This window comes from Blennius ocellaris, assembly GCF_963422515.1.
Source record: "Blennius ocellaris genome assembly, chromosome: 1".
Taxonomy (NCBI): domain Eukaryota; kingdom Metazoa; phylum Chordata; class Actinopteri; order Blenniiformes; family Blenniidae; genus Blennius; species Blennius ocellaris.
In genome coordinates, this window is record NC_137650.1 from 13,843,710 (window position 1) to 13,860,414 (window position 16,705).

The window sequence follows — 16,705 nt, forward strand, 5'->3', positions numbered from 1 at the left end:
GTTGATGCTTTACATATTTTAAAGGGCAGTATCATGTGAATACAATAATTGCAGTAAATAGTGCTCCCATTAGGTTTCTCCTTGTTGACTACCCACCAATCAATCATAACGTTAGAACCACCAAAAGAAAAAAAAACCTGAATCTTTCAAACACCGGCTCCACTGCCTTGTTTTCACAATCTGCCTTGATTTCTGCAGCAGTTTGGGCTCCATTCAGCTGTATCAGACCTGTGACTGTCAGCCTTCACTCATGCATCCTTCCACTTCCCCACTGCTTCTTCTCTTGAACAACTTTTGATAGAGTGGGTTTGTTTTTTGCTTTTGCTTTGAACACATCAACTTTAACAACAACATGTTCCCATGCTGGTGAATATATCCTTCCCACTCACAGGTGCCATGACACTCCCACTGTGAAGAATGATGACTTGAAAATTGCTTTTAGCTGTGAATGTGAATGTGAGTGTTTATGATTGTTTTCCCTACATTTCCAGGGTGTATCTTCTTTACCCAGTGTCATCTGGCGTCATTAGATAGTTCAAGTTAGATAAAGTGGTCTGGATGCATGGATTTGTAGAAGATCGATATACAACAGATGCACAGCAACATTTCTGGATGGATATTATATTTGCTGTCATGCTGCCTTCATTCCTGCATCTGTATCCAGCTTCACTGAAAATGGAGAGCTTCACCCAAAGGAGAATAATCTTAATGAACTCCAGTCAAACCAACCATAAATAACCTGTTTCTGCATTCTCACCAAGCAAAGTTCATGTGTGTCCAGCTGCTCACAAGGATGCAGTTGATTATGCTGGATGCAGTTAGAGGTAACAAATTAACTTTTGAAAGAAGCTTTAACACGTTAGGTTTTACCTTCCAATTATTCGTTTTGGCATAATGTTTGGTGACTGTAAGTATCGCAGTTCTGTCAAGGATTTCACCTAATTAAAAATAAAAGTGTCAGAGGTAATTGTGATACTTTCTAATATGTCTTCTCCTGGCTGTTCTTCTCAGGAATGCCCTGCAGAATCTGGTGATTTCCGAGCTCAGCAGTGTTCAGCCCACAATGACATGAAGTATCAAGGTGTGGCCTATGAGTGGCTGCCAGCACCTTATGACCCCTCTGCACCCTGTGCTCTGCGGTGCCAGGCCAAAGGCAGAAGTCTCACCGTTGAACTGGCGCCCAAAGTTTTGGACGGAACGCGGTGCCGAGCAGAGGCCTTGGACATGTGCATCAGTGGAGTTTGTCAGGTGAGAGTTTGTAGTTTACAATGAAATGTACATGATGAGTTTTAGAATCCATGGTGTGAAGAAGAACATGCATCATTTCTCTGATCATATGCAGCTTGTGTGTAGAAACAACAGAAAATTCAGTTTGTCCAGTCATCTAATGAGACGCTTATGTCTCATGTGGTTTCAGTGGACTGCCTGTTTGTGAGGAGTTCACAATCACATATAGCTTTGTTTTAAATAACTTTTTTATTTTTCAAATGCAACACAAAAGTCTAAAGAATTACAGAGTGTTCTCTAACTACTTGTACTCAAGACAATGTTGAGGTTTTACATTAAGTCAGTATTTTTAGGAACATATGTTTTTGCCTTTGATTGGAACTAACTGGATTATGAATTTAATCAAATGAACATCATCCCCACTGTAAAGTATGGTGGGGGAGCATATTGATGTAGGGCTGCTTCTGGGTCAGAACCACCTGACTTATTGAAGAGGAAATTATTAAAGACTCTATATTCTTCCCAACAGAAGACATTACACTGGTGTGTTATCATCATTTAGATCATTTTATTCTCTGTACTTGTGTTTGAGATGCAGACCAGATTAAATCAATTAGCAATATTATGCAGATAACATAATTCTCTTTGGCTGCACAGCCTCATATTGCCCTAAAACAAATAAAGGTAACTACTAAAGAAGGGAATCATTCTTAAATAATACAATTTTCGTTCAGTTATTGTGCGAAACAAGCTGTTTCTGTAAAAAGACAGTAAAGGGTCAGTTAAATCAGACTTTGGGCTGTAATGAGTGATTGATGCTCAGCTTGGGAGCTCAGTCCCTGCTGGTCCAGTAACAGTGTGGGTGAGGTTGTGGAATGTGGTCATGGTAAAAAGCATCAGTGTTGTCTTGTGAGAGGAAACAGGAAACGAGGAACGTTCTCCTGTGTTGAAATCCCACATTTAGTTGACCCATCTGTCCATCCTCACTCCCTCCTTCTGCTGTGTGTTGCTCTGTAATCACATCAGCAGATTTCCTCCTTCACTCCCAACAAACAAGAGTCAGATTGAAAACAGCCACTTGGGGGCTTTATCACTTGAACATAAAAGCACATGTTGTTTTGGCAAAAAAGAAAAGACAGAATAACTGAGAAGTCAAATATACTCTGGAAGGATTGTTTACTTTGTGTTTAGCAGCCATATTGCCATTGCAGCTTTGCTTTGTAGTCAGTAATGTGGTCCCACCAGTAATAATGGGCCACCGTGAAATGAACGGATGCACTGGAACATGGGACTCTTATCCCTACAGTCTCATAATCACGTCAGGGAGTCTATTTTTATTTTAGCTTTGTTTTTGGACTCAGAAGTTCACTATGAACTTCTTCCAGTGAGAAAATACTTGAGTACTTTCTTATAACACTGAACATTTTACCACATGCTTTCATGTAAAATCGTGTTAATACTGTAGTTATTTGTGGAATATGTAAACTATGTAGGAATCCAACATTGAAAGATAGCCGAGCCCTGGACTATAACTTCACTATGATCCAATTTGTGTCTGTTGTCTGTTTGTGAACACTTGTTTTCTCTCATCCAGGAATGTGTTTGACTCCACTCGCTGTCTTGTTTCTAATGATGCAAAATGTTAAGAGGCGAAAATTTGTTTCATTTAGTTGATCATTGAGTTTTCTTTTTAGTGTCTCAAGTGAATCAGTGGAGACCAAATTTCTCTGCTCAGATTCAATTAAGAAATGAGAAAATAAGTTTAACCATGAAAACTGTTTTCTTTAATATTGTTTGCAACTATCATAATTTCCTCTCATGTCACAGCATAGTTCGTATAGTAAAAGTCACAGGATGTTGTCTCGTTGGCCGACCTCTTCTAAAATCTTCCTAAAGGTCTGTGTTCATCATCATAGCAGGTGCCTGCAGTCTTCAGATATGAATACAAGACAATCCTGCTGTCATCTCATCTGGTAGCAGAGTGATTCTGTCATTCAGACATATTGTGGATGTTAATATTTGCTGACTTCCTCCAGCAGACAGAGATAACATGAAGGATGAACAGTGTAGTTCTGGTTTAACACAGGCTGTCAGTGATGGTTTAGAAAACATTTGTCTTTTATTTATCTTCATTGTGCAGCTGTGCCGTTTTCATTAGTGTCACTTTCATCCACTTTGTTCTGTAATAAAATCTCCAAAACTGCTCATGTGACCTCAATAATAATACAGATGTTAGTGCAGCCTGTGGGTTTGCAACAAATACATAAAAGAGTGTGTTTTGTCAAAACATGCAAAAGAGAGCAATTCAGAGGTTAAAGTAGTGCAGAATAGTCACCTTCACAAGGTGAGGTTATTTTATTTGGCAAAACTCTGCAGACACACAGTTCAGGAACACAATGTTCTTGAAAACAATGTTTTCAACCCTGTTAAAGTTGTTCTCAGGTCTATTGGGGAACATAATGTGACTTCCATTCATTTCCTGAAGATTTAATCTAAACTCAACATGATTACAATTTGTCAACCTCTCACCTAACATCAAACCTCTCACCTTCATCCTGTGGTTCTCATACGTTTCTTGATTTATCAGGTATTATTCTCACCTGTAACAAGTGCATGCAAACTGAAGGTGAGATATAGTTACCACACGCTCCACAGGATCTTAATTAATCGGACTCTGTATGTTGTCAAAGGTTTTCTTGTTATGACACATCTTGGGAAAAAAAACTCTCTGTATTAAAAGTCACACACTGTATTAACACTTCACACCTTTGTCGTCTACTCAAGCTGCTCTTGTGTCGTGGCTTTCCTTCTCATAGTTTGTAGTTTTTCTCTGAAAGAACTGTTGATTTGGTGGTGAGAGTCAGGTATAATATATTCAGGTGTCTTTTTATTTATTGGACTTCAGACCATCTTCTGTCATATTTACGGTCAATCTGAGGGTGGCTCCACCCAGAAACCATCCCATAATGAAACAACAGTGAAACACGAGTTTTTACTGTTGATTACAGAACAGACATAGTCTGACATGTCTCTGCCTCAAATAAGAAGTCAATATAATGACGGTGCCGAATCAGATATTATCCTGACAATAGAAATAAATACACAAACACAGATACACACACTTGCACAAATACAGCTCATTTGCTCCTCCTCCTCTCTGGTTTGGGTTGTTAACGAGAACTGGAGTAGAACGTAGTTTGAAACTATTGCCGGTGATTTCTGGTGCCTCATTAAACAGAAACCCTCCCAACAGTCAGAGCAGATTTATACACAGGTACACAGGCAGTGATGAGAGCTGGAAGATGAATGTTGGCTCAAGCAAGCAGCAGATGTTAGGCGTGGCGTGCAGAGAAGCCACCAGGCATGTCGGTCCTGAAACAGCGTTGCATGGTGACGGAGGCTGCGGCACAGGAAGGAGGGATGCTTTCTGTGGTATGGGAGGAAGTTAGATTGTGATGGAATGAGGCCAATCCCTCCTCTGGTGTGTGTGTGTGTGTGTGGATTGATAATACAGCAGCATAGAATTCAGCTGCATTCAGAGAGATCAATAATATCTTTCATGTGAGTGTGTGTGTGTGTGTGTGTGTGCGTGCGTGTGTGCGTGCGTGCGTGCGTGCGTGCGTGCGTGCGTGCGTGCGTGCGTGCGTGCGTGCGTGCGTGCGTGCGTGCGTGCGTGCGTGCGTGCGTGCGTGTCTGTTTTCCTGTCACAGTCGGTCAGCATGACCAGCTTCAGCAGAATGTCTGAGCTCTACTCTGTTTCTTGACACTCATCAGCCACAACAGGAAACAAACGCCCAGAATAGTTTAAAGAACTTTATCGGCATTAAGTCTCTGACACTGTTGGACTTTATGTGAACCACGACAGAAGTTAGAGCACATGTATCAAACTCAAGGCCCGCGGGCCAAATGTGACCCGCCACACGAAGGCTTAAATGTCTTATTGCCTTAAAAATATATAGATAAATAGATAAACCGTATTGTACCCAATAGATGTGCAGTGCACTCCTCCGGGTGCGCGTCTATTGGGAACAATATGGTAATTACATGTGTCTTTGTTGACACAGAAGTAGTTCTGGACTGACCCGTGTTCCACCTGATGGCGGACAACCCCTACTTGAGAAACCACACGTGGCGGCCTCACCCTAACCCTCTGACACTGTTGGACTTCATGTGAACCGCGACAGACTTTAGAGGATAGAAGAAATGCTGGGTCAATACGGAAAACAAGTTTATTTTCTTTCTTTAAAATACAATCATGTTCTTTGGATGTGGTGTTGTCGTCACTGTTGTGTGCTTTCTGCCTCTTGCTTCCGTCTCTTGTCCGGTGACCTCAACAATAAATCAATATTAAACAGAAAGAGGATGTCAGATATTTCGTTTGCAAAGCAAATCTGTTTTAGAACAATGAAGCTCTCGTTTCTGTCTCACTGATGGCCTGAGCTGCAAGACAGGACACACAGAAAGAATAAGACATATAAAGAAATAATCCTGCAGGGTAATGTCCAGTTGGAGGGAAAACTAGCTGAAGTATTGTGGAGCAGACAGGAAGACGGTCAGAGAAGCAGATCTGTAAGAAAGAAGGATTCAAACTTCTCACTGAGCATCTCACAGGTCTGATATCTAATCTACTAAAAAGCAAAGTTTAAGTTATTGCTGCGGAGAGCTGTCTGCCTGCTTGATATGAGAAAAGGCCTCTGAGATCGAAGCTCTCTGTGTGGCTGTACAGGCAGTACTCTGCCTCCTGCTTGATGGAAGCATCCAGCCAGTTTAACCTGGATGAAACGGGATTAGAAGATGGATGAATGAACCTTTAGTATCTTATAATCTATCTTCAATGTTGTTTCTTCTGTGGAGTTTGGCAATCTCTCATTGAAACCCAGCTGGTGTCAGCAAGTCCTCAGAAGACAGATGAGATGTTTCCCCCCTTAAAGTTTGTTGTGTGGATCATCTGTGAAAAGCAGAGCCGTCCTCATCTCTCCTGAAACTCAGAGTGACTGTGACAAAAGCAAAGAAGACAGGGCAGTATGACCAAAACCCCAGTGACTGGATGGCTCAGTCACATTATTTAAAATATGAAGAACGTGTTAATTTAATTCAAGGTATTTTATCAAAATACTTTATCAAAATTTAATCTGCTGCTCTGTTCATGTTATATTTAATCCAACCTTTGATTGTGGTGCAGCTGTCTATCTGCCTCATGTCTTCATCTCAGTGTGTATTCTGATGTGTGTCCAGGAGGTGGGCTGTGACCGGCAGCTGGCCAGTGGCGCCCGAGAAGACAACTGTGGCGTTTGTGGCGGTGATGGGTCAACGTGCCGGTTGGTACGAGGACAGGCCCTGCCTCACCTGACAGCAGAACAACGTAGGTAGCTGACCAGCAGCCTCCAAATGATTCCACCCACAACATGTGTTTATTCAACTATTAAGTGTCATTTAATACAAATATCTGTGTGTTTGAGCCATGACACATTCAGGTAAATCAGCCAGATGTCAAAAGTTACCAGTGAAGTAGATATCAATACAGGGCAGTTTCATATGGTTCTTCTTCGACCTGCTGAGAAACATGACTGCTGACTCCATGGGTAAATCTTTTGGCGATTGTACTCTTTGGTTCTGGTTTGGTTGTGAAAGGATGAGTGTGGAGGAAGTCCTCCTGAATCGCTCATCGGTGCTTCTATAGCTATCATATTTAATGTCCACATGGAGTTAAATGTCTTTTATTTCACCAGTTGTTACCCTGACAGTTCAGCTTTTCGTTTTATTATTTTATCCGTTTTATTTATTTACTTCTGAATAAATTGTGACATTACAGTCTTGCAATTGTTTGATACCCCCTGTGTTCAAAGTGTCTTAATTATTTTCAATTATGTATATTATATTGTATGATAAACTATTAAAAAAGCTGTTAGAATGGTGCTGGAATCATAACAGAATCTGAACGGTGATCTGTAATGTATCAGTGATGTATCAGCTGATTTTGGATCAAAATGTAAGTTTGTGGTACCAAACATTAGTAGCCCACCTGTTAGACATTAACTGAGCCTTGTGAAACTCCACTGATAAGCAGATGTCAGTGACAACTAGCTTTAGTTTTACTATTGAAGGACTGCCGCTGTCTCAATGCACCTTCAGCTCGAAATCACTCAGCTACCCTTATAGCTGTGGACAAAATGAATCCTGTATCTCTGCCCCGTTCACTTCCCATTGAGCCTCCGTCACAGGAATATTACAACAGTGGAGATTTGTCTTTGGGTCTCACCTGGTTTTACTCGTCAGTCCTGGCACAGTTGGCCACTGGCTCTCAGGAGTCATCACAGCTTTGTTTGGCTCCTCTCCTACCGCCTCCAGCATTTATTTATTTACCGAAGTTGAACAGTCCAAATGTCATCTGGCTCCACGAGTCGACCCATTAACAGATGGCGTTTCACCATTAATGCCTCAGTGGCTTGTTTCTTGCAGGTTTGGCTCAAGCTGAACACCCAGAGATGAACATTCCACATATTTATTTCTGAGATTTAATTCATTAAAAGTAAAACCCCGCCAGCCTATCAAGATAAATGTTTGTTTGGAAACAAATGTTTGTTCAGTTTTCACCTCAGCTTTAAAACAAAAACTGGCTGCGCACTGATCAAACAGTTTTAAAGTACCAACAAAGACATCTCTGACTGAGATTTCTTGAAATACTCAAAAATCAACAAATCAACCAAAACACAAAATCTTTACTTCTCAACATTTAACTTTGATTTAAACTTTTTTTTTTTTAAACGTAAATGTAGCATTCAGCTGAACTATACTGTACAAAATATCTGCGTTATATTGCTCATTTTAATCTCTTCTGCCTGTGGAAACACCAGCAGCAAAAATAACAATAAAAAACTTACCGTAATACTTAAATTGTGAAAAAAAAATTATTTCTAAGTGTAAAATATAAATCCTCATAACCACAAGTTTAATCAGACTTTCTCATTGTCTCATTACTGAATGTTGAATCAGTCCTTTATAATCTAATGTGTCACAATGATCTTTGCTGTCACTGTGAATGAATATTTGGTCATTGTATGTAAGTATGGCCAGAAGGAAACAGAGAGGCAGTTCTCTGTATATCAGCGGATTATATTTTAAGTGTTCATCCATGATAGTGTGTGTGTGTGTGTGTGTGTGTGTATATATATATATATATATATATATATATATATATATATATATAAAACCAATTTAAATTTTTTTATTGGCTGTCATTTTGACTGATAACCACCACCAATAATCTGTCCTCTGTAATCTAGTGTGTCAGAACGATTGGCAGCCTTCCTAATTTTATGTCAGTGTGATAAAAAAAAAAATACTGATTGACAGAAACGATTTGAATCAACTTCTGTGCATAGCAGAGTTATTTGCTCTCGGGCTGTTTGAGTAATGCCTCACGTTGAGCTGCTCGGCCTTGTAATTAGTATTAAAATCCTACTGTGAAAAGGTAAACGTAGAACTCACTGACAGGGCTCATGGAAATATATGCTTGGCTTATAATGTGTAGGATCTTTCTGGAAGACAATGGAGATTTCTAGTTAGAAAGAGCTAAGACATTTTTTACCAAGCCCATGAGAATACATACAGTGGAACTAACAAGTCTTCCAGCCTGCCAGTGGAGGTTTACTATTCATGTCCGACTCAGACGAGCCCATGAAGTCACAACAAGACCAACTCCAAAGATCGTCTGTGTGAGCCTAGAAAAGGCTTGTGAATCCCTCCAGATGGGATGGGGGAAATATCTTCACTGTCACTAAGAGCTTTTTGAAATTATCCTGGAAAGGAGACGGGAGGAGATTTCTGCAGGGAACACACACGAAAACTTTTGCAATCTTGTGCCATCATTCTGAAGCAAACATGTCACCCAATACACTAAATAGGATTTTATCTGACTGGACTTAAACACATTGAATATACTGCTTTCCTTTGTTTCGAGTTATTCTATAGTGTTAAACAAGAAGCGGTGCAATGATATAGTTACAGATTTCAAGACTTGAGAGGATTTCTTTCAAAACCTTCATAAAAAAGACATTTTCTTTCACCTGCTGTACTTTTTAGATTCACTGATTTTAATGGTGTGAAGTACAAAATTTGAATCACATGTGAGAATAAATCCAGGTGTATTTGCATGACTTCTTGAGTTCCTGGTCCTGTGGAAACATACTGCAGGTTGCTCAGACTCTGCGCTGCACAGGGACGTGACCTGAGTGTGACTCGGTGCCAGCGCTCATTTTCTCCCGGACCAGTGGGGAACCTGTAAAGCAGTCTGACACAAGAATCAAAGTTTCCTGGCCGGAGCTGCTCTACCTGTCACACTCATTTGTACTTTTTCCATTCAGTTTGAAAGTTTCCCTGTGGAGACCTCCCCGCCTCGCCCTCAGTTTTAACGTCCCACAGAGAGGAGCTGATATAGTAAACCAATCACCATCATTCAGGATTAAGTCACTAAGTGAGTTTATTTATTGAGACCAAGTGCATCACCTTTGTTCCTCCTCATCCATTATTCAGGACTTCACTGTTTATCATTCATTGCATTTGGAATATGAATTGGTCTCAGTATTCCCTAAAGTTGGAATTTACAAATCAAGTCGGCTCCTGAAATGAGCTCATAGCTGTTTATCTATTTTTCATTCCCTTAATTTACTTTGAAGGTCACAGTAAAAAAGAAATAAACACATTTCTTTATGTTTAATCTACATTATAAACTACAGAGAAAAATGCAAATGGCTGCAGCTCAATTTATTTCCTTGCTGCTCTAGATTTGAAGTGTTGCAGATGCAGTTTTCAAATATAAATATCTAACGGGGCGAAGCCCAGCGGCTGCCGCCAAGCGCAGCTTCATTGTTGGAGCTCAGCTCTCATTTGTTGCCAAGAGAAAAACTAACGTTCATAAAGTGTAGAGAATAGAATTAACACACCATTTGTCCATAAAGGTCTCACCTCATTATAACACCTCCTTGTTTAAACTGAAAGGGAAAAGTCATCTGCCTTAAATAAAGAAGCAGGAAACTAAATTCAGCTGAAGTTTTTCCACAGCAGTAAATACTTTCAATAGTTTACCCCTGTGCTGTTTGTGTGCACTGCGAGCGTGACCTCCCTGTGTACTCAGGAGCGTCTCATGATTGACTAGTTAGCTAGGCTCTCTGACATTTAACGGCACATATTTGGATGTTATTTAGATCTCCAGGGGTGATCGGGGCTGCTGTGCAGTTTTAGAGCCGGCAGATTCAGAAATGTCAGAGACTGTGGTGTGGTGGTCTCTTTGAGTCAACTCTCACCAATAAACAAAAAACATTTACTGCAAGTAGAGACTGAACGCATCAATGCAAATCAAGTATGAGCATTGATTTCTAATGCAGCTGATCAGACCTGTGAAAGTGACTGAAAGTCTGAAAATCAGCAAGTGATGTTGAATAACATTTACTCACTACTGAGTTGTGCAGTTGCTTTTTAAATTTAAATCAAGCAAAAAATAAATACTTTGGCAAGTAACTCACTTTAGGCCTTTTTTATTAATGGACATGTGTGATATGTATGTGACACATAAGATGAGCTATCAGCACTGTCAGTGTCTCATTACTGATTCACTCAAACTCAGCTGAAGTGACATCGGTTAGTAAAGGAAGATGCTCTATATTCTGAATGATAGCATCTATTAAAGGAATCATTTCTTTAACCATTTATGAGCTATTGACAATAAGGGCTGGCAGCAACAATACAACAGGTAAACTACCAGAAATAATTAGCAGCAGACAGCTTTTAGAAAAATAACTTTATTTAAATCTGTGAATGCATCACTTGCAGTGTGAAACCTGCAGAATACTAATGTTAATTATAGTGAAGCATCTTTCATCTTGCTGTCAGGAGGCATGAGTTCAACATTTATTTGGTTACTTTTCCACCAGTAAACAGAAAAGTGAAACAAGTTAAACACAAAAAAACATTTCGGATTCGAAGAATAGTTGTTTGTTGAAACAAAACTTTTTAGCAACAAATCTTGTACTGTTAGAAAGGTGTTTCTTAAAAAAAAAAAAAAAATCATCATTAAATGCCCATATCAGCTCTTCTACTACTAAATGTCTCATCCTGCTGTTGCTCCTGACTCTTGGTTTGTGCTTCTGGTCCCTTCGGGTGCTGATGATCAGGTTTATGATTGGCTCCTCTTAATCCAGAGATTTCACAATAATCCAATATCTCCACAGTCTGAGACCAAATCCATTCTCTAATAAGTCAAAAGTATTTCAGTGTTACAGAGGAAACACCTCTGGATAGTTATGAATCAGCCTCCTGTGTAGTTATCTTGGATGTTGAACAGGGACAAACATCAGTCATCACATGTTTTTAAACCTCGTGTTAATTGTGAATCTCATCTGACAGTACAGATTTATTTAAGTTGGTACTTTTATAAAGAAACTAAAAGACTGGTACTTTTGCAACAACAACACCAACAACAAAAAGTTGGTACTTTTATAAAGAAACTAAAAGACTGGTACTTTTGCAACAACAACACCAACAACAAAAATGTGTTTGTATGTGCATTGTGCTCCGATTTCAGAACATGAGCTGAAAGATTTGTTTCCCCCAGTTCAGATTTATTTTCAGAACCTGTGTACCATTGGTTTGATGTGACTCGGCAGAATATTGTGTCATCCTGCATCCTCAAAGAAAACTTTTCCGTGTGTGTGGATGTGTGTGTGTGTAGCTGTGAAGACGGTGCTGGAGGTGCCGGTGGGAAGTCGCTTCCTCAGACTCAGTGCCAAAGGCCCCGATATGATCGGTGAGTAAAGACACTTTGGTCCAAACTCTGTGCTCACATCCTCATCCTCTGATGGACGTTTAATACCTGCTGACCTGCTTTTTCACCGTCGCTCTGGTCTGAAGGAAGATCTGACTGTGAACAATACACCAGTTATGGTCATGGTGCAATTAGTAACAAAACTAGAGGGGAAGATGTTCTCGACAGTGGAGACTGGGAATGAGAAATATTCCCATCATGCTTTGGATTTTGTTGTTTACAAGAAGAAATCCTAAAAAAAGTTAGTTCAAAATTAATATTTATTATGTAATAAAACATATTTGAGACTCAGAAGTTAACAGTATATTGTTTTGTGATTGGATTTTGATGAAGTCACTTTAATGCTTGTTCAGACTTCTCCATGTAAAAGTAAATTATCACAAAAGGGAAAATATAGGTTGGACAGGCTTCATCTCGTATAAATGTTCACACATATTCACATATGTACATGTGTTCACTTCAATAGACAAGTCCTGCTCATATATTTCAGTAACTTTAATACAACAAAGGAATTATCACACAGACTGATGATGCTCAATTGATTTTTTCTCCCTCACGTCAATTTCAGTCTGAACTCATTTCTGTTTTCTATTTTGTTGCCAGCTGCACTGATGTGACATGATTTTAATTTCATTCAGTACAGTTAAAATGCATTTTTACAAACAGTCTCAGTAAAGTTGCTGTCAACCAAAATACGAATTGAAACTTTAATATTGCGGATATTCAGTTACTTTATCTTGACAGCGTACCTTAACATCCTACATGGACTGAATCCTCTGATTTACATCCAAAATCAGTTTTTAAGCAGGTTATATTTGATTTCCTGCTGTTTTTGTTGTTGAGTGAAGTAATTTCAAAGTTTAGGAATGAGAGCCTCCTGCTAATATTCTCCAGTTCTGACAGTCGGATGTCATGAGGAGGTGTGAGGTTTACTGAATTTTTGCTCTGGAATCCAGGATTTACCTCAGAATTGCTTTTACAGATCATCCATGATTTGCTGGCAAATAATGTGGATGAGCAAGACTGGAGAGACAAGAAGAAAGAGAAATAGATCACAAACGACAGAGAGGCAATAAAGCACACATCCAGCTCAGTTTAACAAAATGTCATGAACTCTGAAAGTAAATATTGCATCCTGTAATTAAAGTTGAGCACATTGAAAAAGGGAAATAAAGAGAACTTAATGAGATGAGTGGTGGACATGAAGCAATGAAGTCCGAACAGGATGTTTTTAGACCAGCTCTCAAGTTCAAAATTTTTTAGGGAATACTTTAAATATCATTTTGAGCTCAAATGAAAACATTGGTGATCTCTGGTCTCACTCTAAAAGTATTGCATATTTTTGATATTTGTTTTTCTCTGGCATGGTTATGTTTTCACAAAGACTGTGTCCGTCATTCACTTTTGGTTGTTTTCTTTGTTCTGAGTGGATTTTTCAAACGTTGTGTAACTACACTTCATTGCAAGTTTGAAAAGAGGAAGGACAGAATATGTGACCTTTTCTCTTTGCCTTTCTCTGAATATGGACTCAGCTAGTGGGCTTTGAACAAAGAGAAAGATTTCGCAGCATCTTTGCATCGGATAAAGATCTACTGAAGGTTAGAGCTTGAGCAGTAGTGAGAGTCCATACAACTGTTGTGGAGACATTGAGACAGAGTGTTGCAAAGTTTGGCTTGAATTTTCAGCTCTGTTCTAATTATATGAGCATAAATTATGTCACCAGGAAAGAAACTGCCTCAGAAAGCCAGTCTTAGGAATAAGAATTATGTCCAAGCTCACCTGCTTTCCAGCTTCTCACTGTTTATCTGCAGGATCAACAAAGAGATTGGAGCTGCTTCGCCCTGCGAGGGGGCAGATTTAGATTGTCAAGGAGCATTGGAAGAGTTTTAGATAGTAATTGATGATGAAACCAAGTGCGTGTGTGTGTGTGTGTGTGTGTGTGTGTGTGTGTGTGTGTGTGTGTGTGTGTGTGTGTGTGTGTGTGTGTGTGTGTGTGTGTGTGTGTGTGCGTGTGTGTGTGTGTGTGTGTGTGTGTGTGTGTGTGTGTGTGTGTGTGTGTGTGTGTGTGTGTGTGTGTGTGTGTGTGTGTGTGTGTGTGTGTTGCATTCAAAATGAATGTGATTAAAACCCAAGAGGAAGACGTTTTAATGTTAGTTTAGTCTTGATGAGAAGCCATCAGCGGTGAGACCAGTACTTTTTCTTATTGTCTGTTTCCATCTGAGATTGTAAAATACTGACAGGAGGAATTGCTTTGCGAGTTTGAGATTGTGTTTCTTCCTCGAGCAAAGATGCATCTGGGATGAAGATAAGATTGATCTGCAGACTCGAGCGTTACCAGCAGTTCTTTCAGCTCAGCAAACCTCTGGTGAGGAGACTAAAGACAGCTTGAATTACATTATTTTGACAAACAAGTGCAGTGTTCTTGTGCTTTGGGCATTGACCAAAACAACACTGAAGCCAAGCCAATGTCCAAGACCTCAACATTCTCCAACTACACCATCGATCGGGTGTCTCCAATGTCCATGTCTGAGATCTGCAGATGCTTCAACTCCTCCACCTTGAGACAGAAGTCTTCCCCTGCCAATGTTTAATTGGACAAAAACTGCGCAAACCCTAAAAAAAAATAAAAAAAATCTTTAAAGCGGAACCTGAGCTCAATTATTGATTTTCTGTTGTGTTTAGGTGGAAAGCTTTGATTTGTCTTATGAAGCTTTATCTGACAGTATCTCATATGCTTTTTTTAACTGTAGTATAAAAGTGAGTTTAAATCCTACTGGTACGTCCTTCTGTTGGACAGCAGAGTGACATTTTCTTTTGAAAGCCAAACAGCACATTTTACACACTGTATGCTGAAGTTTGATCGTCACATTTTGGCTTTATGGTAAAGTTAGTGAATTACATGATTTAATGTGGCTCTTTCTTCATCTCTCCCTCAGTGATTGAAGCCGTCTCTCTTCAGGGGAGGAAGGAGGAGAGCAGTTTGTTGTCCACAGGCTCCTATGTGATAGGAAACACCTCCTTGGACTTTCAGAGAGGAACTGACCGGCAGACGTTCAGGACACACGGACCGCTCAATGCTGACTATATCATCAAGGTGAAGAAAGACAAATAAACTCTTTGTGCTTCTGGAGATTTCATGATATTTATAATGATGTGAGCCTTGAATGAGAGCAAGAGGTCGGTGCCAGCAGCACCAGAGGAATTACTGTTGGAGAAAACTTCAAAACATCAATCAAAACAGAAAGCTTCCCGCAGCCTGTTTTCAACTGACTCACATGTGTGTCAAATGACTGTGATTCAAGTTCAACATTTCCTGAATCTGTCCACATTATTCAGGAGAGATGTGGTGATTTATGGATCATAAACTGAACTGTTAGTTATAGATCACTATTTCAAAAATAATTGTTACACCGTCACAGATAGTCAAGGTTCTGTGAACTTGTTGTCACACTAATTATGAAGGAGTAACTCTACTAAATTTTGAAAAAGCTATCTAACAACTGAAATAAAGGGCTCATTTTCAATAATGTGCACTGGTAATTCAGTGACGGACAAGGACTCATTAAATTACTAAAGATTTGATTTCAATCTCGAAGAATTTCAATGCCTTCATTCCATAAAACTTCCTATCAAATACATTTTTAGATTTAGAAGAATATGAACAGTCGAGTGTGCTTTAAGGATGTATTATGTGATATAACTCCACACGAAAAGATATGTGTACTTCATTGTAATATCTATTTTTGGACTTAATAATAATAAAAAAAGAGTATGAACAGCCACACTGCACTTAATGCAGCTCATGCATTTTCATTAGATTAGATAAAACTTTAATAATCCCATTGGTAGGGTACCTCAGGGAAATTGTGGTTCCAGAAGCAGCACAACCTCGACAGGAACAATTGTAGCACATTAAATATGTTTTAGCTCCTAAAACCTAAGTGAGGATTGAGTGTTTTCAATCATAAATCTTACTGTATGATACAAACTCACTTTTCAAAAACAGATGTATGACGTTTGTCTGGCAGAGCTCGGCAGCTTTAGACAGATTTGACTTTCAGTCATCGACCACAAGGTCACAGGTAAAAGCAGATTTCATTGTCAGATTACATTTGCAGTGGAACTCATTCACAATGACAAGAATCATTCATATTTACTTTTAAAAATGTCACGCATGATTTGAGTATAAACAAGCTGTCTGTGAGGATGAATGAAATGAAGAAGATCTGTTCACTGAACTACAACATCTACCCTGAAATCCCCAAACCCACAGCCAAACTCCCCAAATCCAAGCCCAGAGGGGTGAGAGATCGGTACAAGAAACCACATTTTAAGGATATTTGGTGAAATTCCCCAATGATCCTTCATTTTCTTTTCTAATTTCAGGTTCAAATAGTCTTGACTGGAGTCCAGATTTCATGAGAAACTGTTTTAACAGCAGTCGATTCACATGAACCATGAAGTGTTAAATGTTAAATATAGTATGACAACATTTCCTAACACATTCAAGCACACATTTCCACACTTGGGACACATTGAGGTTTACTCTTTAACCTTACTCTTTTCTCTCCAATACCCGAGCTCCATAGCTCCATGCTAAAAATTGTATTCATTCCAAAGTGTTAAAACTACTTCCAAGTTCATCAGAATTATCTAAAA

At 39.3% G+C, this 16,705-nt stretch overlaps 1 protein-coding gene across 1 annotated transcript in view; it reads left to right on the forward strand.

Moving 5' to 3' along the window:
• Window positions 1-16,705, forward strand: part of adamtsl3 (ADAMTS-like 3) — a 149,481-nt gene that overhangs the window by 84,938 nt on the left and 47,838 nt on the right. The window contains exons 6-9 of the mRNA XM_080520951.1: window positions 1,012-1,248; window positions 6,463-6,589; window positions 11,954-12,028; window positions 14,983-15,140. Of these exons, the coding sequence (XP_080377077.1) occupies window positions 1,012-1,248; window positions 6,463-6,589; window positions 11,954-12,028; window positions 14,983-15,140 (597 nt within the window). The remainder of the gene's footprint in view (window positions 1-1,011; window positions 1,249-6,462; window positions 6,590-11,953; window positions 12,029-14,982; window positions 15,141-16,705) is intronic.